The sequence below is a fragment of the Sturnira hondurensis genome, unplaced genomic scaffold, assembly GCF_014824575.4.
Source record: "Sturnira hondurensis isolate 20B ecotype Veracruz unplaced genomic scaffold, ASM1482457v3 Scaffold0011291, whole genome shotgun sequence".
Taxonomy (NCBI): Eukaryota; Metazoa; Chordata; class Mammalia; order Chiroptera; family Phyllostomidae; genus Sturnira; species Sturnira hondurensis.
In genome coordinates this window covers 5,063,741-5,088,520 of record NW_028083922.1, presented here as the reverse complement: position 1 = coordinate 5,088,520, position 24,780 = coordinate 5,063,741, and the positions used below count along the sequence as shown (strand labels likewise).

Here is a 24,780-nt window from a genome sequence, read left to right as displayed (position 1 = left end):
TCAAGCATCTCTAGTCCACTCTGCTCTCTCCAGCCACCTCTTCTTGGCAGCAAGAATCCCTGCTGCGTTTTCACAGCTGGATGTTATCTCAATTCCTTTCCAGGTGTGTGGTTGTAGGCTGGGGAGTGTAGCTTGGTGTTTAGACCCCACATGTTTCAGGGTGGAATCCCTAGCCACTGAAATATTCCTCCAGAACTTCAGCTGCTGCCTGTTGAGAGCCCAGCCAGCCCTCTCATGCCTCCTCTGCACTCCCTACCAGTCTCACTGTGGGGAAGTGGGTTTCTTCTGTCTGTCCTTGATTATAAGGCTTCTCTCCAGCTAGTGTTCAGTTAGTTATTCAAGATTATTCCTCTACCATTTAGCTGTAATTCCTGATTGGTCCTGGGAGGTTAGTATGGCTTCCACTTACTCTTCTGCCATTTTGGATCTTTATATTTGTTTTGATGCTGTGTGATTTTGGGGCACGCCAGTGAACCCCTGGATCAATGAACTTCTCTGCTGAAAAATATGATAATAGAATACCGTGTAGCCTGTGAGTTTGTAGTGTGGATTAAACACAAATGTCTAAAGATAGAACCTCACAAAACATTTCAAATACTCATAGTTTGAAAAGATATATTTAAGAGTCCTATTCAGCTTTTAAAATAATGGTTAATTTTAGTTTCCTACTATAATTATTTAGCATTTTTCAGATGCATATAAATAAACAATGCAATTTCCAAGTGGAAGCACAGTTTGGAGGATTTTTAAAATTCTTACCTAATGAGACATCCAGTATACCTTATTTCAAGCAATGTCTTATTCTCCCTTAATATCATCTACTTTGTTCTCCATCCAGAATCTGAAGTCTTGTGTCTATGTACTCTCATTACTTTTGTGAAAGCTGTCTTTACTTTAATAAAGAGAGTTGTGACTCTTAAAATCTTATGCACTTAAATATCCAATATTGCTAGGATTTGGGAAGAGAGCCCTACAAGGGTGCTGGTAAGACCAAGAGCACGTGAAGTCAAGCCAGGAAAAGATGATGCCATGTACATTTAAGACATATATATAATTACATCCCTGAAAACAGTGATATGTTAATGTATTTATTACAGCAGGTTTTTAGTCATTATTGCCATGAAAAATGTTTCATGAAATTCCACAGAATTCTTTAAACTATTAGTATTAGATTTTTTCTCTTTTTATGGAGTGACACTTTGTTAATTTATGAAATATTTACAGTGTTTACAAAAGGCAAGAGAAAGTCTAATAAAATTTCTTATACATACAAAATTTATACATTATACTACTACTGTTTCTGAGATGTCATATTTGGTAGACCAATTAAACTATGACATAAAATAACTTACAAAGATATATTTAATCTCTCTAATTCATTAAAAACAAAACCATATTAGCTATAAATAGTCCTTTAAAGATCATTGTAAAACACATTAATTGCTTTAAATCTAGCCCTAACTTTTACAAATATACTTACTAAACGAATTAGTTCAGATATCAAATAGAACTGCATTTAAAATTTCATTTAATACTACAGGAAAAACAACTGAAAAAGCAAACTGCCAGGTACTTCAAGTAAAAATGTATAGAACCAGTTTTCATGCACACTTGGGAGGAGAGGCACCCAACACCATTTTAACTGAAATTAATAAGCACAATACTTCCAAGATACACTCAACAAATGTACATCTGTGACTTTTACTTCAAAATATGATGCTCTAGCAATAACTCCAACATCCAGGAGAGTCAGCCCTATGCTTTGGCAGATAAGCTAGTTTGAATAGAGCAACATTTGTGAAAACATTCACTTCAGCAGCATATCACATCCGACATCCTTGCACAGTGCTTTATAGGGGGGTTCCCATAACCTGAAAATGGGTCAGAATTTTAGGAAAGCTCATAGGAAAAACTTAGAAAATAGAACTGGCAAAGTTTAAAAAATCAAATCATATTTAACTGGAATCAGTTTCTTTTAAATATAAAAATATGCTTCTCTTGAAAATTAGAGGAAAACACTTCATATTCCAAAATTTTAAAATAATGAAAAACTCATCTACACATCTATTTCTCCTTAAGTCACCACTTAGGATGGTATAAAATTTGGCATTTACTGAAATATCTGCTTTTTTGATAATGCCTTTGAAGCTGAGCTCAATTTGGTTTTGGCAGTGACACACATTTCACATCTGGGTTTGTTGTAGATAATCTGAAGCAACGCTTTTAAGCAACCTGAGGAAAATCCACTTCACAAACCTGTTTCCCCTTTAGTTTAAATAATGTTATTCCAATTAAGCCCACGAATTATGCACTGTATACACAGCATTTCTAAAGAGACAAATTAAATTTAAACTTTGTATTTTTCAAAAACTCCTTTTGAAAGATGTCAGGATTTTCCAAATCCATATCTGGGCTCCTTCCATCTGACTGTCGTGTAGACACTATAGTTTTCTTGTAATATGTAATCTAGAAGGCACATATTCAAGAGTTTAAGATTATGTTAATTCAAGTTCTACATGGGGGCAAATATTTTAATCTACTTTGTACAGAGACCCCAAATGAAAGTCAACTCTTTCCTTTATTCAGAGCTTGAAGCAGCGCTGGGCAAGGCTCCCTCTCAGAAGTGAGTTTGCACATGGGGCAGCATTTGCGAAGGGCTTGAAGGTGAAGTCGAGGGATCAGAAAGCTTGGCAGAGTTGGTAAGCTGCAACTCCTCCAGCCTCTTTATGTATTCATCTCGCAATGCCAAGAGCTCCATATAACGCTGCTCCACTGGATTTGGCTGCTGGGGAGAAGCACAAGCCTGAATTACTACTTTGCGCCCACCACATTACAAAAATTCACCTGCTCGGTACACATGTCCTATTCTTTGCATAAGCCCTCTAAGTGAGGTTTAACACTCATACATAGGTTCCTGCAATACTGCATAATTGAAAAACACAGAAAATTACCAAGAATGATAAAATGCCACCAAGAAATAACTATGTATATTTGTTATTCCAACATGCATCACCATTTTTAAAAAGTTTTTCAACCCAGACACAGCTCCTGTCTCCTGTGTTGCCTGTCACCAGGCCCACTGCCATTTTGCTCCCAGAGGCAACAACTCTTCTCCAGTTAGTGGGTAGCTGCCCTTCCTGTGGAGATTTGCAACACTTTTCCTGTAAGTATGTATCCAGAAACAAAATAAGCTATTATTTTTTATTTTGTGAAAGTTTTTTTTTATCAAAGTGGTATATTCTGTAGTTATTAATCAATGTTTTGACCAAGCAGTATGTTTCTGAATTTGGTCCTTGAGTTCCATTGACTGAATAAACCAGTTTATCTATCCATTCCCACATTGATGAATAGCTGGCAATTTCCAGTGTTCTCTACTACTACATGCAATGCTTTGCTATCCTTGGACACATCTCATGCACATGTGCAAATATCTATTGAAGGAATTTGACTAGGGACAAACTGCTGGAGAGGACAATATGGTCTAACTCCGCTAGATACTGCCGAATTCCTCTCTGAGGTAGTGATATGACCTTATGTGCCCACTAGTGAGCCTGGCAGTTCTTGTTGCTCCATGTCCACACCAGGAGGTGGGAACAGAAGAGTGGGGTTTTTTGCCAATTTGAGGACAGTAAGATGGTAGTTTTCGATTGCATTGCCCTGTTCTACCATACCTTTTCATGTGTTATTGCTCATAGTAATACATGCACAGCTGAGAGCAGTGGCGCAGACATCCACCAGCCTTGGTGTGAATACTGCTCTGTCTCTTACCAGCTGTGTGACTTAACCTTCTAAGTTCATCCACTTCCCCTCTGTCAAATGGGAATAAAAATGCCACAGACATCACAGGGTAGTTGTGAGTCAAGTCAGTCAACATTGTCTGCTTTGCTACAATGCCAAATGCTTTGACTGATAAATAACACATTGATGGCAGTATAAAAAAAAGAGGTCATGGTGGAACAGAATATGATGCTCCCAGTATGTTAATTTTTAAAACTTTTGTACTGAGATAAATTACATATTCATGTACACAAACCTTAAAATGTTCAGCTCAACAAATGTTTACATATAGAGACACTAATGCAATTACCACCCAAGCCACTGTAACACAACAGGAGAGTCCCTGGAAGACCCCCTTACCATCACATCAATGTTTTGAAGTGGTCAAGGGAAAGCCCTAGAAAGCTTGAGAAATATATGAAGACATTAAGAAAAAAAGCCAAAAGTCTACAGAAGTGCATTCCTCTAGTGCTAGTAGCTTCTAGAGCTGTCCAGCTCTCCTCCAATGATTTAAGCTATCTGTCAAAGCTATGAACGCCAAGAAGGAAGCTGTGAAGATGATGCACTGATGAAGAAGGCTATGCCTTGGATCCGATTGTTAATGCTGAAGGGAATGGTCTGGATTAGGAGCAGATGCCTTCTAGGACCAGCATCAGAGGAGTAAGCATGAGGCCTGGGGTTTAAGACTATGTATTCATTTCCTGTGGCTGCTGTAACAAATGAACACAAACTTAGTGGCTTAAAACAAAAAATGTATTCTCTCACAGTTCTGCAGGGCAGAAGTCTGAAATGAGGGTGTCAGCACAGGCCTGCACTTTCTCTGGAGGCTCTAGGGGACAATCCTTACTGGCCTCTTCCCGTTTCTGGTGCTTCTAGGCTTCCTTGGCTTGTGGCAGCATCACTCCAGCCACTCCTGTTTTCACATGGTCTTCTCCCCTATATGTGTCTGTAGCCTTCCTCTGCTGTCCCTTCTAAGGATACCTTCCATTGGACGTAGGGCCCACTCTAAAGCCATGAGGATCTCATGTTGAGATCCTTAATTAGATCTGTAAAGATTCTTTGTACAAATAAGGTCACATTCACAAATTCCAAGTGGACATGTGTTTTGGGGGCCACTAGTCACCCCACCTCAGGTTGCCAAGGAGTGATCAATGGAAGTCAAATGCACATTCAGCAGTCATGTAACTGCCCACAACTACTTGGATCGTTGCTTTCACTAGTGCTCTGGTTACAAAGGTTCATAGATTTGGAGAGGTCTCCTCCTAATCCTATTATTCCTATAAGCCCTGTTCTTTTTTTCTGTGAGTCTGCAGACTATGAGGTTTCTTGGAAATGCACATATAGCATTAGAATAGAAATGTTTTGTTGAGTGCCTGATGCCCAGTAAGTTCTGTGTGCTGCCTGTTAATATCCTTTGCCCATTTTTCTCTTCATGAATTCCACTGAGGTCGAGACATTGTTCTAGGTGGTCAAGATCCATCAGTGAACAAGGGATGCCCAAATTTCTGTTTTTTATATTCCAGCAGGGGGAGACAGACAAACAAATAAGGATCCTGTGAGTTACAAAGAATGTTCGAAGGTGAATACCAAGGGGGAAAAAGTAGAGCAGGTTAAGAAGGATGGGGACCAGCGTGGTGCCAGTTACCAATCTAAACAGTGTGGTCTGGGAAGTTGCACTGAGGAGGTGACTCCTGGGGAAAGGCTTAAGGGAGGAGAGGGAAGGAGCCAGGCAGATATTTGAGTGTCTGAGGGCAAGCAAGAAGTCCAGTGTGGCTGAAGCACAGTGTGTAGAAAGAGTTGGTGAGGAGGCAAGAAGGTCAGAGAGGTAAGGGGTAGGGTGGTGGTTACATAGGCCTTGGAGGCCATCAAAGGAAGTGAGCTTTGACTCAGGTGAGGTGAGCGGTTACCTGGAGTATTTTGAGTAGAGCAGTGGTGGGATCTGGTGTATATTTTACAAGGGCCACTTTGGCTGCTGCATTGAGAACAGAATAGAAGCAAGCAAGAGTAGAAGTCAGGGAGTCTAGCAACAAATAGCCAAGGACAGGAGGCCTGGCCCATGGTCCTGATAGGAAATGATAAGAATGCTCAGATGCTATACAGATTATCAAGGCTGGGCCTAGAAGGCTCTCCTGGCAGACTGGATGTTCACATCCAGTAGGGCATCAAGGATGACTCTAAGGTCTCTGGTCAGAGCAACTAGGATAGAGGTGACAAGAACTGAAAGCAGAAGACGGAAGGAAAAGCAGGTTTGGGAGGAATATCAGGAGTTCTGTTTAGACATGTTAAGTGTGATTTGCTATGCCAGCACCATTTACCATCTAGTCCATCTTTTCCCTATGCATCATGGTGCTATCTTCTTATCCTACCGAGTCTCCACTTCTATGTGGTCTGTTTTTTGGAGCTATTTTGCTTCATATAAGTTCTTGACATATAGCAGGCAAGCTCTTCCTTGATAATATTCAAAATTACCTTGACTATTTTTAAAACCTCCCTGTTTCATGACTATTAGAATCAGCTTGTTATTGTACCAGTGAGCACAGTTAGAGAAGAAAAAGAGATCAGAGGTAAAACAATCATTTTTGCTTATGATAAGGCTGTGTAATTAGAATACTTGAGAGAGCAGATGGAAAAACTATTAAAAATAAAATAATTCAGCCTAGTAATGGGTATAAAATATATAAAAGTAATATGGCTATAGACAAACAAAAACCATTTAGAAGATACAAACAGAAGAGTCTATTTGTGATAGCATACCAAAAGACAAAATAATGAAAAATGAAAGTTAAAGTCAAGTGACTTTAAGTACTACATCTCAACTTTTTGCTTGGGGAAATGAATTATAAAGGAAAGAGTGTGCCAGCTCAGCCCAGAATAGAAGATAGGTAATCAACTAGGTATGGAAGTATTTCGGGGTTCAAATAATGTTTATATTCATATTCCTTTTCACTTTTCTATATCAGAAATGACTTACACAGCACACAGTTGAGCCTGTTAATATTTGACTGCCCTTGTTCTCATCCTTGAGTTACCACTATGCAAAATGTGAACTTGCCTATACAATCCTGGTTGACAGCTACATGAGGTGCAGTGGTTCCCCAAGTATTATGAGGCTTACCAGAAGCTGAAGCTTACCATGTAGCTTGATAATGTGACTAATTTATACTTCTGCTTTCAACATGAACAATTTCCTTATATTAAATCAAAGTACCAAATTTGCTTATTGATAGCTTGCCAAATCTTACCAAATGCGAGCATTAATTTTTCCACCAACTTTGCTGAGTTTTTATGTGGTAGCAAGGGTTGGTGACTTTTGCTTCTAAAAGCACCCTAACCCTGCCTTCTTCTAGGTGAACAGCTCATTATAGGGAGGGGCTGTATATGCTTTTGGGTCTTCCAGCACTGATAGCATACCATAGTGTTGTGAGTGCTCTGGGTACCAAGGAATCATTTTTAGACCAACTGGGCCACACAAGTGAATAACAATTTAACTTTCAAGTGGTGAAGTACATTATTTTAGGTTTACATTATATAATTTTAAAAACTCCTATGTGATTGAACTTTAATCTATTTCTGTATGAAATAATGTTCTATATAAGGTCATTAAGAGATCTAATGAACTTATAGTTCATATCTCTATTATTGTATTTCTCCCCAAGCATTATAATCACTGGCTTATATTCCTGGTTGCCCCCGCCCAGCCTAGGAGCTCCTTGTGTGTGAAACTATCTCTTCTGAATTTATGTGTTTCCCCCTGTGCCTGATGCATGGGAACACTCAATATTTGGGCAATAAAAATACAAAGTGTCAAAGGACATAAAGATACATGTGGGACCCTCCATGTTCAGAAAATCTCTATTGAAAGAGTAAGTTATTTTCTTTTTGGAGTAAATTTCACAGGTCATAATATAGACCAATTACTGCCTAAAGGAAACAGAAACCTCTGCCAAAGAATGCTCAGTCCTATTTGGCCCAGCTCAATTTTGCTAAACTCTTTGAGAATAAGGGTATAGATACACTATACAAGTTCTTCTATTGATGCCTTTTCCAACTTCCCCTGTCACACAATTATTATTATTACCTTTATATATTCAGAAATGAACTGCTCTAAATTCCTTGAATTTTAAGAATTTCTCTTAAGTACAAGTGGGTGATGAGAGATTATATAATTTATACAGAAATTGTCAATGCTTACTAATTACCAGTGGCTTAAGAGAAAGCTGCAATAAATACAGAAAGGGTTTAATGTATAGGACAAATATTGCTTATCTATATAATACTTTTTAATTAAAAAAGGGACATGTCCTCTGTAACAGTAGTTAGAACCTTGGGAAAATTCCCATTTTCTCTTTGATATTCCACTCACTAGAACTACTGCTAAATAAATGCCCTCAACATGCTTCTCAAATTCCAAGCTAACAAGTGGATGTTCTCCAGCTCTGGGACCTATCACTTTCCAAAAGGTTACATATTTCAACCATTACTAAATTGCAAGAGCCTTTCATGCATGCAGCAGAGACCTTGAAATGAGAGTGCCAGCTTGAATTGGGCATTTCCCCACTGAGAAGAGAGAGCACAGAATGGCATCAGGCCAGCTGCCTGAGTGGAATAAACAATCTAAGAGACAGCCTGCAGCACCAGGCCCCTGCTGTTGCCTGATGATTTCTAGAAGGATTAAAGCTGGTGTTTATGCAAGACTGGCCGGTGAGAACAGGTAGTCGACCATCCAAATTACTGGAAAATGTACAAACCTTTACAAAGAGCAATCACAAATACTGAATATTTATAGCACTTGGAACAAATCACTAACTGGAGGTACTACTGAGCCTTTACAAACAGGGTATATTTTCTTCTGATTTCTGATGGAGTCGGGGTGGGAAAATGGAAAGCATGACTGTGTTTTTAATAAAATGTGGCATTTTTCACTTCCGAAACCATTGTTTCTATTTTTAAATGATAACCCTCAGGAAAAAGCACTCTGATGTTAGTTGACCTAGTACATACCCCTGAACCAAATAGTAGATGCTTTCTTTCCTATGATGTATAAAAACTTCTGGTGATTAAAGAAAATCCTTGGCTATCAAAACTCAGTCATTTTCTACAGCATTAAATCAGTTTACATTTTAGTGAAAAGAATATATTATTCCCATTGACAAAAGAATATCAGTTTAATCCTAATCAAAACAGATGGTTTAGTAATTAATAACAATTTTAATGAAAGTTGTGTTTAAAAGCAAGTGTGACTTTTTAGTCTGATACATTTCCCCTCATAATATTTTAAAAAATACCAAATAACATTATCAAGGTCCAAAAGTAATAATCAATCGACATTACTGTTTTCAACAATGCTAGTTCATTTACCTGTTGTTTGATTCTGGGGTTCCATCTAATGTAGTAATTCACCCAAAGTTCCAAGTGACGCATACTGGCAACTGGATATAAAACTCGATTGATTTCTTTAGTATAGAAAGGGTTTCTGAATGTGTCTTTATTACTGTTTATCAGCGACCACAAAGAAACTGTTCTTTCTGTAACTTTCTATAGAGAAGAGAAAGTGGAATGCTTAAATAAAGACATACACAATCACACAAAACATTTTACAGCCTGTGGCAATACAGCTGAGCACCAACTTGAATCACACATTTGCATTATGCTCATAATAGCTCAAAAAGCCTCATGGGCCAGTGAGTGCTCCTCGCCTCCATGCTCCCCAGCCACTTACCAATATTTGAATAGATAATGGCCTAGCTACCTAAGAAGACCATTACTGACTAGGTAAAACATTTATGAACAGATGGCCAGTATGCTCTCTTTATTCAACAGAAAGAAAAATAATCATAAGAACCCACCAACATTTTTGCATTTGTTAGAACAATGAAATATTAATCTGTATCCACTTGACAACAGGCATCTGAAGTTATTTAACTCAACCATTCAGATGTTTAATCTACATCAAGCTAACATCCAGATATTTGAAAACACCTGGGTAACTGCTTTCACTGAATCTTCACTTTTTAGTCTGGTGTCCATCATATCATACAGGTATTCACATTTTCATTGTTTTTAGCATATATTTTTACTGATTTTGACCATAACCTAGAAAAACATGAAAGCATGGGGAAAAATACAAGTATAAAAATTACTAAAGGCATATGCATAGCCCATGGACACAGACAACAATATGGTGAAGGTCAGGGAGAAGGGTAAGTAAGGGCTGGGGGGAGGAGGAGAATGGGAAACATCTGTCAAGTGTCAACAATAAAAAATTAACTTTAAAGAAAAGAAAAGGTAAAACTCCTATTACTAATCACTTCAATAGGAAAGGACCAGTATGCTAAAACTGAAAGCTGAAAAGAATATCTTGAAATAGTGACTGAAGAAATTTCTTTTACATACATACTTTATTAATGCGAATGATAATAATGGAGGCCTAATTTGGTCTTCATTGGAATCCACCTAAAACTCCATCTGTACCTTTCTGATGCCACTATATATACTGCATTGTGTTTATTTGCATGTCTGTTTTTATTTTTATACATGCAGAGTTTAAAAATGAAATTGCTCAATAAGGTTATAAAAAAGAACAGCCTATTGCCTCTCTCCCTAGAATCAACTGTGTTTAATTTTAAAAGTCAATTGATTTAATTATTCAGTACTCACCTCCAAATCTTTAAATACCATGCTTTTCTTGCTCCCTGTTGGCTAACAAGTTATAGGCACTAACTACAACACTGCCACATTGAGAATGTCTCCCCTCTATCCTGTCACACATACACACATTTTATATCCTGCCTTTACTCCCAATATACAGCATAGCTTTGATCACATCAATGTTTAAAGGTTTAGATTCCTATGATAAAGCAAGTGCTCTTTCCACGTAAGCCAGTCACTATTCTGTGATTTTTTCCTGTACATTTTTTTTGTTTTCCTTCCATTAAACTGTATATATATTCTGTTTGTTTACATTTTGGCACTTATTAATTCAACTGCATTTTTTTCTCCAGTCTCAAACTTCTGTCAAGATGCTCTCTGCACATCTGGAGCCCCCAGTTTCATCTTCAGAGGAGAGAAAGCTGCACTGGGTGGTGACCCTGAACCTTGCACCCATCTCTCATCTAAGATCTCTTCTGTTTTGTCCTGAGCATCCTCTTTCCTCTCTCTGTGCTGGAGCTCCTGCTTCCTGATCTTCACCCAGTCTTATTTGTTCTTTGCATGGAGCACATACTGCAGTAGCTTTCAGAGAAATGGTGTAGTGTGGGTGGCAAGTCTTTCATGTTGCCATGCATGTCTGGGAATATCTTTGGTCTATTGTCATATTTGGTTAACAGTTTGGTGGCTACAGAATGGCTGAAACCATTCTCCTTTAAAATTCTGAAGGCAATGCTCCATTGATTTCTAGCTTCAATATTGCTGTTGAATAATTCAAAGTCTTCCTGAATTTTTTGTGTGCAAATAATCTATTTTTTAATCTTTGGAAGCTTAAAGGTTCTTTTCTTTGTCCTCAAGTGTTCTGAAACTTCACAAAGATATGCCTTATAATGGGTCTATTTTTGTCCACTGTGCTTGGGCAGTTAGCAGATTTTCAATGTGGAAATGTAAGAACTTCAATTCCTGGAAATATTTTCATTTCAGTAATTTCCTGCTCTCTGGTTTCCCTATTTTCTCTTTCTAAAGTCCAACTATTTTGATATTGGAACTCCAGGACTGATCTTTCTTGTTTTCTTTTCTACCTCTGCCTCCACACTCTTATTTTCTGGGAGATTTCAGCTTTATCTTCCAACTCTTCTGAATTTTAAATTTCTGTTGATATCATTTTTTCCATTTATTTTTTTAATCTATTAGTTTCCCCCAAACTTCCCCCTTTGCATTCTGCCATCCAGCCATCACCACACCATTGTCCACGTCCATGGGTCCTTCCTACATGTTCTTTGACTGACCCCTTCCCCCTTTTCCACTATTCCCCGCTTCATCATTTTCTCTGGAAGCTGTCCTACTGTTCCCTGCTTCCATGTCTCTGGTTCTGTTTTGCTCATTAGTTTATTTTGTTCATTACATTCTGCTTGTAAGTGTGATTATATTGTATTTGTCTTTCACCAACTAGTTTACTTCACTTAGCATAATACTCTCCACTTCTGTCCACGCTACTGCAAAGGGTAGGCATTTTTTCTTCTTTGTGCTACATACTATGCCATTGTGTAAGTGTACCGGCTTTTTTTAAAAAAATATTTTATTTATTTAACTTTAGAAGGGAAGGGAAGGAGAGAGGGAGAGAAATATCAATGTATGGTTGCCTCTCGTGTGTCCCCTGCTTGGAACTGGCCTGCAACCCAGGCATGTGCCCTGACTGGGAATTGAACCACGATTGTGTGGTTCGCAGGCCCGAGCTCAATCCACTGAGCTACACCAACCAGGGCTTAAATGTACCAGTTTTTAAATCCATTCATCTGCTGATAGATGCTTAGGCTGTTTCCAACACTTGACTGTTGTATTGAGTGCAGCTATGAACATAGGAGTGCATAAGCTCTTTTGATTTGGTGTTTTGGGATTCCTAGGGTATATTTCCAGCAGTGGAAACACTGGGTCAAAAGTCAGGTCCAATCTTAATATTTTTCAAGGAAATTTTGTACTGTTTTCAATAGTGGCTGCCCCAGTCTGCATTCCCACCAACAGTGTACGAGCATTTCCTTTTCTCCACATCCTTGCAAACACTTGTTGTTTGTTGATTTATAATAATAAACATTCAGACAGTTGTGAGGTGATATCTCCTTGTCGTTTTAATTTACATCTCTTTGATGGCTAGCAATGTTGAGCATTCTTTTATGTCATGGGCCATCTGTATGTCCTCCCTGGAGAAGTGTTATTCAGATCTTTTGCCCATTTCTTAATTGCATTGTTTGTCTTCCTGGTATTAGGTCACAAGATTTATTTACATATATTGGAGATTAAACTCTTGTCTGATGTATCATTGGCAAATATGTTCTCCCATACAGTTGATTCCCTTTTCATTTTGATGATGGTTTCTTTAGTGGTACAGAAGCTTTTTAATTTGATGTAGTCCCATTTATTTACTTTTTCCTTTATTTCCCTTGCCCTAAGAGATATACTGGCAAATATATTGCTACATGGGATATCTGAAATTTTACAGCCTGTGTTTTCTGCTATGACTTTTATGGTAGGTATCATGATTAATGTTTAAATATTTTATCGATTTAGAGTTTATTCCAGTGTATGGTGTAAGTTAGTGATCTAGTTTCACTTTCTGTTTTTTGCATGCACCAGTCCAGTTCTCCCAACACCATTTATTGAAGAGGCTATTTTTTCCACTGTGTGCTCATGCCCTCTTTGTCAAACATTGATTGACCATAGAGACATAGGTTTATTTCTGGGCTCTTTATTCTATTCTGTTGATCTATGTGTCTGTTCTTAGGCCACTGCCAGACTGTTTTGATCATGGTGGCCTTGTAGCATAGTTTCATACCAGGTATTTTGATCCCTCTAACTCTGTTCTTCTTTTTTACAACCCAGTGGCTTTGGGGTCCTTTTTGTTTGTTTGTTTTGTTCCATATAAATATTTGAAGTATTTATTCTAGATCTGTGCAATAGCCATTGGTATATCAATAGGAATTGTTTTGAATCTATAGATTGCTTTGGTTAGTTAGTATACACATTTTAATGATATTAATTCTTCCAATCCAAGAACACAATATATGCTTCCATTTATTTGTATTTTCCTCAATTTCTTTGTTCAGAGTTCTATAGTTTTCTGAGTAAAGATATTTTACCTCATGGCTAAATTTATTCTTTGGTACATTATTTTTTTGTTTTTGTTGGTATAGTAAATGTGATTTTTTTCTTAGTTTTTATTTCTGATAGTTCATTGTTCATGTACAAAAATGCAATCAATTTCTGAATATTGACTTTGTACCCTACTACTTTGTCAAAGTCACTTATTAGGCTGTGGTTTTTTGGTGGAAGATTTTCCATGTACACTATCCTGTTGTCTGCAAAAAATGACAGTTTAACTTCCTCCTTTCCAATTTGGATGCCTTTTATTTCTTCTTGTCTGATTGCTGTGGCTAGGATCTCCAATACTACATTGAATAAGAGTGGTGAAAGCAAACACTCTCATCTTGTTCCTGATCTAAAGTTTTTGCCCGTTGAGTATGATGTTGGCAATAGGGTTTTCGTATATGGCCTTTATTATGTTGAGGTGTACTTCCCTCTATTCCCACTTGCCTGTGTTTTTATGAAAAATGGGTGACATTTTATCAAATGCTTTTCTGCTTCTATTGATATGACTATGTGATTTCACCTTTCATTTAGTTTGTATGATGTATCATATTTATTGATTTATGAATACTGTGTCATCCTTTCATCCTTGGAATAAATCCCACTTGACCATGGTGTATGATCTTTTTAATGTATCACTGGATCCTGATTGCTAGTATTTTGTTGAGGATTTTAGCATCTATGTTAATTAGAGATATTAGCCTGTACTTTTCTTTCTTTGTTGTGTCTTTACCTGGCTTTGCAATTAGAATAATACTGGCCTCATAGAAAATGTTTGGGAGTCTTCCCTCTCCTTGAATTTTTGGTAATAGTTTAGAAGGGTAGGTGTTAGTTCTTTGAATGTTTGGCAAACTTCGCCCATGAAGCCATCTGGTCCAGGACTTTTGTGTGTCAGTTTTTGATAAGCGTTTCAATTTTGCTAGTTGTTATCACACTATTCAGGTTTTCTGATTTTTCCTGATTCAATTTTGTAAGATTACATATTTCTAGACATTTATCCATTTCACCCAGGTTGTCCAGTTTCTTGGCATATAGTTGTTAATAGTAATTTTTTACAATTGTGTATTTCTGTGGTAACAGTTGTTACTTCTTCCATTTCTGATTTAATTTACTTGGGTTCTCTCATTTTTTCTTGATGAATCTAGTTAACGGTTTATCCATTTTGTTTATCTTCTCAAAGAACCAGCTCCTGGATTCATTGATCATTTGAATTGGTTTCTTAGTCTCTATGTCATCTAATTCTGCTCTGATCTTGATTTCTTCCTTCCCACTGTTGTCCTGGCTTTTGTTTGTGGTTGTCCTTCTACTTCTTTTAGATTTGAATTAGATTTGTTTTCAGATTTTTCTATATATTTTTAGGTAGATCTGTATACTATGAACTTGTTTCTCAGGAATGCCTTCACTGTGTCCAATAGGTTTTGCATTGTTGTGTGTTTATTTGTTTCCAGGTACTTTTTGATCTCTTCCTTGATCTCATTGTAAAACTGGTCATTATTTAATAACATGTTGTTCAGCCTTCACGTATTTGAATCTTTTTTAGTTTTTCTCTGAGATTGGTTTCCAGTTTCAAGCCACTGTGATTCAAGAAGATGCCTGATATGATTTCAATGTTCTTGAATTTGTTAGGGCTTGTTTTGTGTCCTAGTATGTAGTCTATCTTAGAGAATGATCCACGTGCATTTGAGAAGAATGTGTATTTTGCTTCTCTGGCATGAAATGTTCTATAAATACCTATTAAATTCATTTGACTTAGAGTGTTTTTCAATTCAATACTTTTGTTGATATTTTGTTTGGAAGATCTATCCATTGCTGACAGTGGGGTGTTAAAATCACCTACAGTGTCTATATTGCTGCTTATCTCTTTCTTAAACTCCTCCAAAATTTTATTTTTATGCTTAGGTGCACTATATTGAGTGCACATATGAGGTCTGGAAAAAGTCCAGCCATTGTTAATAAAATGAGAATGGTTTGCATGACATCAATGTAAACTGGCAGCCAAGGAGAGTGGACTGGAATGTGCATGCATGAAGAACGATGACTTCACTGTACTAGTCTGTGGGGGCAACAGAAGCCACTGAGGAGGCACATGCATTTTGCGGCTGTCTCGTTCAAAATGACTGAGTGAGTAGAGCAACAGATCTGCATCAAATTTTCCATTAAGCTTGAACATTCTTCCACAGAAGCTATTCAGATGATTAGAAAGCTGCAGCTATAGACAACTGGTGACTGGCAGCTTCATCTTCATCATGACAATGCACATCTCGTGCAGTTTTTTGTGTGTGTATGAAACATCAAATACCCAGGTGATTCAGTGCCCTACAGCCCATATCTGGCACCCTGTGACTTCTGATTTTCCCAAAAGTAAAATCACCTTCGAAAGGGTAGAGATTTTTAGACTGTTGATGAGAATCAGAAAAATATGACAGGGCAGCTGATGGTAACTAGGAGTAGTGTGTGAAGTCCCAAAGTGCCAACTTTGTAGGGGACAGAGTTGTCACTGTCCTATGTACAATGTTTCTTGTATCTTCTTCAATACATGTGTCTATCTTTCATATTACATAGCTAGATACCTTCTAGACAGACCTCATATATTTACAAGAGTTATATCCTCTTGTTGGACTACTCCCTTAAGTATTATGCAGTGACCTTCTCTGTCTCTTGTTATGGTGTGTTTTTGAAGTCTATCTTATTGGGTATATGGAGTGTTTCCACAGCTTTTGCCCCATGTCCATTTACATGGGAGATTTTTTTCCACTCCCTCATTTTCAGCCTGTGTATATCTTTTGTTCTGAGGTAGGTCTTTTATAGGCAGCTATATGCAGGTTTTTTTCTTATCCATTCTGTTACCCTATGTTTCTCAATTGGAGCATTTAAGCCATTTACATTTAAGGTTATTGTTGGTAGATACTTATTCATTGCCATTTTCTCCTTTGTACCTGTGTCCCTCCCTTTTCGCACTTCTTGTTTCTTCTTCTTAAAGCAGTCCCTTTAGCATTTCTTGCAATGCTGGCTTGGTGGATGTGTATTCTTAGCCTTCTTCTGTCTGGGAAGCTCTCTATTTCACTTGCCATTTTTAAAAGAGTAGTGCTGGGTAGAGTAATCTTGGTTGCAGGTTCCTGCTTTTCATTACTTGGAATATTGCATGCGGATGCCTTCTGGCTTGTAGTGTTTTCGTTGAGAACACTACTGATAAAATCGAACTTAATGGAAGTCTGACAACCAAGGAATTAAAGAAGAAACATTCATCCAGACCTGTAGGAGGGGCAGAGATGGGTAGCAATAGTGGAAGGGACCCATGGCAGGTGGTAGTTGGAGGACCAGGTGGTCTGACATTTTCATGTGGATAAACTGGGAGGAACAACTGGGGAGCAAGACTGACCACGCAACCCAGGGTTCCAGTACAAGGAAATAAAGCCTCAAAACCCCTGACTGAAAAAACCTGTGGAGATAGAGGTGACAAGAGAAACTCCCTACCTCACAGGAGAGTTCATTAGAGAGACCCACAGGGTCCTAAATGTACATAAAACCAACCACCCAGGGAATCAGCAGCAGAAGGGCCCAATTTGCTTGTAGGCAGTGGAGGAAGTGACTGAAAGCTGGTTGAGAGCTGAGCAAGTGGCATTGTTCCCTCTCGGACTCCTCTTGCACATACAGTGCCAAAACACAGCAACGTGGGTTACCCCACCCTGGCAAATACCTAGGCTCCGGCCTTACTACATAACAGGTGTGTCAAGGCAAAAAATATGTCCAAAATGAAAGAACAGATCAAAGCTGCAGGAAAAATACAATTAAGCGATGAAGAGATAGCCAACCTATCAGATGCACAGTTCAAAATACTGATAATCAGGATGCTCACAGAAATGGTTGAGTACAGTCACAAGATAGAAGAAAAAGTGAAAGCTATGAGTAGTTAAATAAAGGAAAATGTACAGGGAACCAAGAGTGGAGGGAAGGAAACTGGAATTCATACCCATAGTTTGGTATAGACGGAAGAAATAAACATTGAACTAGAATAGAATGAAGAAACAAGAATTCAGAAAGTGAGGAGAGGCTCAGGAACCTCTGGGACAACTTTAAACATTCCAACATCTGAATCATAGGGGTGCCAGAAGAAAAGGAAGAGCAAGAAATTGAAAACTTACTTGAAAACATAATGGAGGAGAACTTCCCCAATCTGGCAAAGGAAATAGACTTATCTCTGCCTGCTGGCCTGCTGTGAATCTTAAACTAGTTGCAGACCTGACAATTTCTGTGAGGGCTCTTATTGGAAACAGGGGGCTGTGATTCCTGGATCTCCCACAGCAGATGCCTTTCAGACTCTAGGGAAGATGGTGAGTGTATTCCTCCTACCCTGAGCCACTTGTGTGATAATTTTCCTGTACTCGGCAGGGCATAGCCCCTGGTAGGCTTCCAGAGCCCAGATTTTGGGATTGCTGGATGCCAGGAGGGTGTTTCTGTGGCTCTCCTGTGAGGAGGAAACACCAGTCCGTTTCCCAGAATAGTGTATAGATTGGCTGCACCCTACCTGATGACCCCTGAGTCTCTGATGACCCCTGAGTCTCTGATGACCCCTGAGTCTGTTTATGTTTCTGTCTCCTCAGCAAGGGTTCAGATGCAGAATGGGAGAAAAGAACCCCCATCCCCCCCCCAAAACCCCACAGAACACCAAGACAAAGCAAAACTGAAGAAAGAACAAAGTTGCAGAGTGGAGCAAACAAAATTTCAGAGGTTGTGGCAAGGGGATTTCCAGAGGGTGGGGGGAGTGGCACCCCCCAGGGTAAGGTAATTGATTTTCCTCAAGGAGGGGCTAGCTCCCTTCAGGAAAGATGGCTGCTGCAGAGCTCAGGTATATCCAGGCCCCCTCTACCCCACAGCCACTCTCCTAAGACTCTCCTCAGTGCCTCACACTCCAGACTCTCCTCACAGGACTCCAGTCTGCATCACACTCCCCTTGCTGGGTCCCAAGGTGGGTAACTGCAAAGACAAAGCCTGTGCTTTGCCCCCTCAAGAGGAAAAGAAAAGAAAAGAAAAAAGATGGTGGGTTTGTCTCCAGCAGTTTTCATCTCTCGAGAGCAGATTGGCCCCATGGTGCAGACTCATTGCTCTCCTGATCCAGATGTTCTAAGAAGGTCCCTTTTGTGGGTTATGCAGACTCTCCTGTTGTATCTGAGTCTTAACTTTTATTGGCCCATTCAATGGTGGTAAGTTTCCCCCTTCTGTCTGCCTAAAGAGCTTAACTCCTACCATGACCACCTCTGCCTTGAGAGCGCTTCTATGTATGAGTTGGATCCCCAGTTGGGGCATGTACAGGAAGCCACCTATTGATACTTCTCTCTCACACCAATGCCTCTCTTCCCCTCTCCAAAATAAACAGATTATATCTGGTATGCATTGTCTTCTTTCAAGTCTCATATCATCCAGCAGAAAAATTAACAATGGACAGTGGCGGGGTGCTTGCACTGCTACCTCCAGTGAGTCTCAGCCTTCGGTTCCCACTGCTGCACTCCTGCTGCAGTCTCTGTAGCCAGCACCTCTCTAGCCACCTCTCTCCACCTCCGGCACTCCCAGCTCCTCAGCTGAACTGCAGTCTCCTCAGTCAGACCCTGTCCCATTTGTGGTTCTAGCAGCAACCAGGGCAAGGGAGGTGAGAGCCCCCTCCCTGGCAAGTACTGAAGCCCCTGGATCCTGGCTCCTGGGAGTGGCAGGGTGTGCAGCCCTGTCTGGGGTGGAGGGCACAGAGACAAGGTGTGGCTGCTTCAGCACCTTCTTCCTGAGGAGGATATTGTAATTTTCTCTAATTGGCTCCTGCTCCAAATCTGTGTAGCCAGATATGCTACAGATATGTTGAGCTGGGCAGCAGCAGCAGCAGCAGTTCCAGGAGACCCTGGGTCATCCATCCACAAGTACCCTTGCATGTGGGCAGACACTCATACACACACAGCCACACCTTCATCTGCACACATGCTCTCTCACACCCACTGTCACTCACACTCAGCTGGATTTTTGAGTTGATTGATCTGTGGTTTAGCTGCAAGACTGATCTGGGGCTAGGAGCAAGTGGATCGAGCTTCCAACTACTCTGCAGCCATCTCAGAACCTGGTACAATCCTGATATAATATTTTTAATTTCAAGTTCTTTTATGATCTCTAAATGTTCTTTCTAAATAATATTCTGTTATTATTTCATGGTACCTATATTTTTTCTCTTGGGATTTTAAGTGCTAGCTTCTTGTCTACATTTTCTCCCCTCACTACATGACAACTATTTTTTCTCAGCAGTTCTGTCTTGGTTGTCTGCTATTACGTAAGAGTGGAAGACTGAAGAGGTGATTGGAAGTTCTGAGATCAGGAGGGTTGTCAACTTGAGCTTCACTGTGAGGAACCCTAGGTGTTGATATCTCTAGGTCCTTCTTCATGGACTAGTCAAGTTTCCCCAGAGATGATTCTTTCTTTTAATTGAGGTGGTGTTCACATACCATAAAACTCAACAATTTAAAGTCTACAACTGAGTGGCTCTTAGTACATTCAAATGTTGTATAACTATCACCTTTGTCAAGTTCCAAGATATTTTCATCATCCCAAACAGAAACCCTATGTCCATTAACCTATCACTTCCCTAATTCTCCCCTCCCGCCAGCTCCTTGGACCACCGATCAACAGTCTGTTTCTATGAACTTGTAATTCTGGATATTTCATATATACTGAATCATATATGTGGCCTTTTGTGTCTGGCTCCTTTAACTTGGCATAATATTGTCAAGGTTCATCCATGTTGTTGCATGTACCAACTTCATTCCCTTTTAGGGCTTAATAATATTCCATTGTGTGAATACACCATTCTGTGTTTATCTATTCATCAGTTGATGGTCACTGGGGTTGTTGCTACCTTTTGGCTATTACTAGTTGTGCTACTATGGACACCTGTGCACAAGTTTTTTGTTTCAACCTTTATTTTCATTTCTTTTGGAGAGTTATATCTCTCTCTCTTCTTCTATGTATGTGTGTGTGTATATGTGTACATATGTATATATGTACGTACATATGTATACACACACATGTATATATGTGTATATACACATATAGATATAGACATAGATATTGCTGGGTCATATGCTAATTGTATATTTAGCTTTCTGAGGGACCACCAGACTGTTTTCTACAGTTGTTGCACCATTTTACACTCCTACCAGCAATGAATGAGTGCTGTACTTTCTTCCAATCCTTGCCAACAGAGAAACTTCTTTCATGCTCCTACCTGGGAACTAACGTCCTGCTGTCAGAATGCTGGGAGCCAGCAGAGGAAATGAGCTGGGATTCTCACAAGCCAGCTCACATCCATCACATCACTCCCCTGACCCACCCATATACCCCTTCTCACAAAGAAACCTCTGTCAGAGTCCTCAGCTCCACAGAGAGGTAGAGGGTAACTGGGGAAGCTAACTGTTTATTCTAAACAGACCTTCAGTTTATCTTACTCTTGACCCTTGATCCCACACACCTGGTACATCACCACCCCAGAGTCCTTGAGTCATCTGGGGTTCCTGCAATGTAAAGCAGGCTGGTTATTGGACTCTCTACTGCTGGTTTTAGATTCAGTTTTCTCAAACTAATACATTTAACATTTACCTAGTAGCTTTCCAGCTTCCAAAGTTTGCTGCAATGTATCCTTTCTCAATTTCCCTGTTCTTATGAGTTTATGTCTTACAAGACTCCCTTTCCTGACACTTTATGGCTTTTATGGGAGGGAGACCTTGCATTTATATAAAGTTATTCCTACTCCCTGAGGGTAAAGTCAATGTCTTACCCCTGCAATAAATACCAGACACTCAACAAACCCTGGTTGAAATGAAAACACCCAAGATTAGGGTAAAAAAATGAGAACCATTGCATTTACCATAAACCAAGTTATCAAATTCTTTGTATTTCATGGCATACTAGACACATATAGGTAGAAAGATTAGCATTTTCACTCACCTGTCTTTCTCGAGCGGATTCACAGTTGTATAAGAAAGTACCAAACCGACAACTATACAGATGATCCAAAATTGTTATCAAAAATCGTTCATTGAATTCAAAAGCTGTAGGGAACTAGACAAAAACAAACAAGCAAATAAAACATAAAAACTCTGGTTGATCTTTTATAGGACTGCAAAGAGGTGCATAAACTTTACCACCCTTTGCCTTCAAGGAAGGACAGCAGAGGCTGCAATTGGCATATGTCCCATACTCTTTTATCGGTGCTTTGCATAGGACTGAGAAATTTAAATAAGGGTCAAGTAAAGGAATAAAAAAATGGAGGAAAACAAGCCATTTTTCTGGGTTTTCCTGAGTGTATAGGGCATACAGGCTAGTTTAATTATTTAAGGTATTATACGTTAGCAGACACACCTATATACAAATGCTAGTATAGAATGGATGGAAAAGATAAATTGGTATTGTCAATTCCAGTGCTCCTTCATTAGTATAGTTAATATAGTTAAGTACTGAATTTTTAAAACTTTATTATGAAAAAGTCCTAGACATATAAATAGCGGAAATAAAAAGGGAAATCCGTGTACCCATTACCCGGCTTCAACAATTACTCGCATATGGCCAAACTGGTTGCAGCTCTTAGTTCTGTCCTGTATTATTTGGAGGCAAATCCCATATATTATATCAAAATATTTAAACATTAGGTTGAATGTATTTTTATCCTACATATCCCTTACCTGTTTTGACATTTGCCATACACAATCAATAAACTGGAGAAAAATAGGAGATCGGTCAGCATCTGCGTGGTTTTTATCACCATGACCTATTCTCTGAAACAAATTAATGGGTATAAAACTGAGAAATCATATAACTCACAAAATGGGACAATACAACTCAAAAATCTGCTTTCCAAATGCCAGGTCTCTCAGAGAGTAAACAGTATATTTTTCCTTGGCAATATAGAAAATAACATAAGGTTTTGAAATAACAAAAATTAAGTATATAAACTCTCATAAAATACCAATAGAAACTGGCAAATCATCATGATTTGTAAATGTAACAATTATTTCATCTGACTGGAATTTTATCCAAGTCCTAGGCTGCTGCAGGTAGATGGGACCCACCGAATTATCTTGCAGAGTATTTTACCAGTTGCTAAGAGGCCAGTTATAAAGTTTCAGGACTTGAAACCATATACAAAAGGGTGTGACTATTATAATCAAAAGTAAGTATTTTCTCTCTTAAAAATATGACAAAAAATCCTCATCAATTATTCATTTTCTAAACAATGATTCTTTTTACTTAACAATGTTATTCATACTACTTAATGAAATTTGAATGAAGGCTAAAAGGCTACACAGCAGTGTTTCTGAGTATCATCTGGAGGGGTTGTGAAAAACGCTTCTTCAAAGTGTGTCTGGAAACAAGACCTGGAAATAGGAATTTTAATACATTCTCTTAATTTTAAAAATGTGTATCAGAGAAAAATAATGACAAAAGCCTTAACTGAAAGTCTAGCATTTCTATAAAATATATTTGGCTCTAATAGCTATAATTTCAATTTGAACATTTCCATGCAGACTCTGTTTTAGTTTCAAGGGAAAGTGCAAATAGTGCACATGGATAAACATATCTCCTAAAGAGACTTTCCAGCCCAATGCATCACACATTTTCAAACCTGTAAAGTGTTATTTATTACACTCCTCAGATTTTCTTTTTACAAAACAAGATATGGTTTAACAATGAGGTTTTAAACCCCAAATGGCAGTGATCTGACATTTTAAACATCAGCTTTATTATTTACTTACAGATGCAAATTTATGTCCAAAACTTATCCATTCCTTTTGTACCAATATTTCAAAACCTTCAATGCTCCGATAGAAACTGTCTAACATCAGCATGGCCAGGGATGTCAGCTGGGCAGTCCTGTCCCATCCATCACTGCAGTGCACAAGTACAGAGCTCTTCCCTGAAGAAACTTTGTCTGCTACTTGAATGGCTCCTGTCAAAACAAGCTAGCAAAGAAACACATGCAAATCAGTTGGTAGCTGCAAGGTACTACTTCAATTTGAAATGGTAGTTTTTAACTTTAGAAAAAGTCCCAAAGATAAAAAACCAAGAGCTGCAGGATCTGTTGTTCTTCCTCTACAGAAACTGCATTCAAACACAACTAGATATTTTTTTTAAAAAAATACAAACAGCAAAAGAAAAGCTGCATTTCAAGCTCTTATTCACGTAAGTGATTCTCTTAGTCTGCTGGGGCAGTCATAACAAAGTACCACAGACTAGGGGCTTAAACAACCGACATTATTGCCTCCCCATTCTGGAAGCTAGAAGTCTTAAGATCAAATTCCAGGGAAGAACCTATTCCAGGCCTGTCTCCGACCTTCTGCTAGTTCCTTGACTTGCGGCAACTTAATGCCAGTCTTCATATGGTATTCTCCCTGTCCATGTGTCTCTGTGTCCAAATTTCCCCTTTTCTTAAGGACATCGGCCTTATTGGATTAGGGGCCCATGCTACTCCATTATGACCTCACCTTATCTAATAAAATCTACAATGACCCCAAGTTCCAATTAAGGTCACACTCTGAGGTGCTAGAGGTCAGACTCCACTATATTAATTTTGGGGGGATATAATTCAACCAATAACAGTGATAATATTAGAAAAATCAGTGGCCCAACAGGTCCAGTCTAGACCTTACAGGCCAGATGCAATGGAAATCACCGTTTAGCATATGTTTGACCCGGTTTCCTATTGTTGACATCATATAATATGGTATTTTTGTTACAACTAATAAAACAATGTTGATAATTATTAAAATGTTAAGAAACTTGTTATCTTATTTTTAAAAGTTCACACTTTACTCAAATTTTCTTATTTTTTACTTAATGTCCTTTTTGTAATCCAGGATACCACATTACATTTAGTTGTCACAAGTAATATTTTTGCAATTCATTTCTGAGGATGATAAATTAAGAAAAATAGAAAGACAGGTAAAATAAAAATGATTCCTATTGAGCTAGAAAATAAAATTTGACTAGAAAATAATTTTTTCTTAATAATTCATCTATTTAAAGTAGGCTTTTTGTTTGTTTATAGAATTAAATGGCAGCTCATAAAAGTGTTAGTTTGCTCAGATAGCTGTTTTGCTTTTAAAAGAATTGAGGTTTTTGATGCCTTTACTCAGGTGAAGGACTGAAATAATAAGAACACAAAATTTATTCTTTAAAATTAGTCGATTTGAG

At 38.5% G+C, this 24,780-nt stretch overlaps 1 protein-coding gene across 1 annotated transcript in view; it reads right to left on the bottom strand.

Annotated features, from left to right (window-relative positions):
* Positions 1–1,075: 1,075 nt before the first annotated feature.
* MTM1 (myotubularin 1) overlaps positions 1,076–24,780 on the bottom strand; it is a 132,974-nt gene continuing 109,269 nt past the window's right edge. The window contains exons 9-13 of the mRNA XM_037059767.1: positions 23,343–23,549; positions 22,272–22,364; positions 21,538–21,651; positions 9,136–9,312; positions 1,076–2,785 (exon numbers count right to left, since the gene is read on the bottom strand). Of these exons, the coding sequence (XP_036915662.1) occupies positions 2,618–2,785; positions 9,136–9,312; positions 21,538–21,651; positions 22,272–22,364; positions 23,343–23,549 (759 nt within the window). The 3' untranslated portion in view covers positions 1,076–2,617. The remainder of the gene's footprint in view (positions 2,786–9,135; positions 9,313–21,537; positions 21,652–22,271; positions 22,365–23,342; positions 23,550–24,780) is intronic.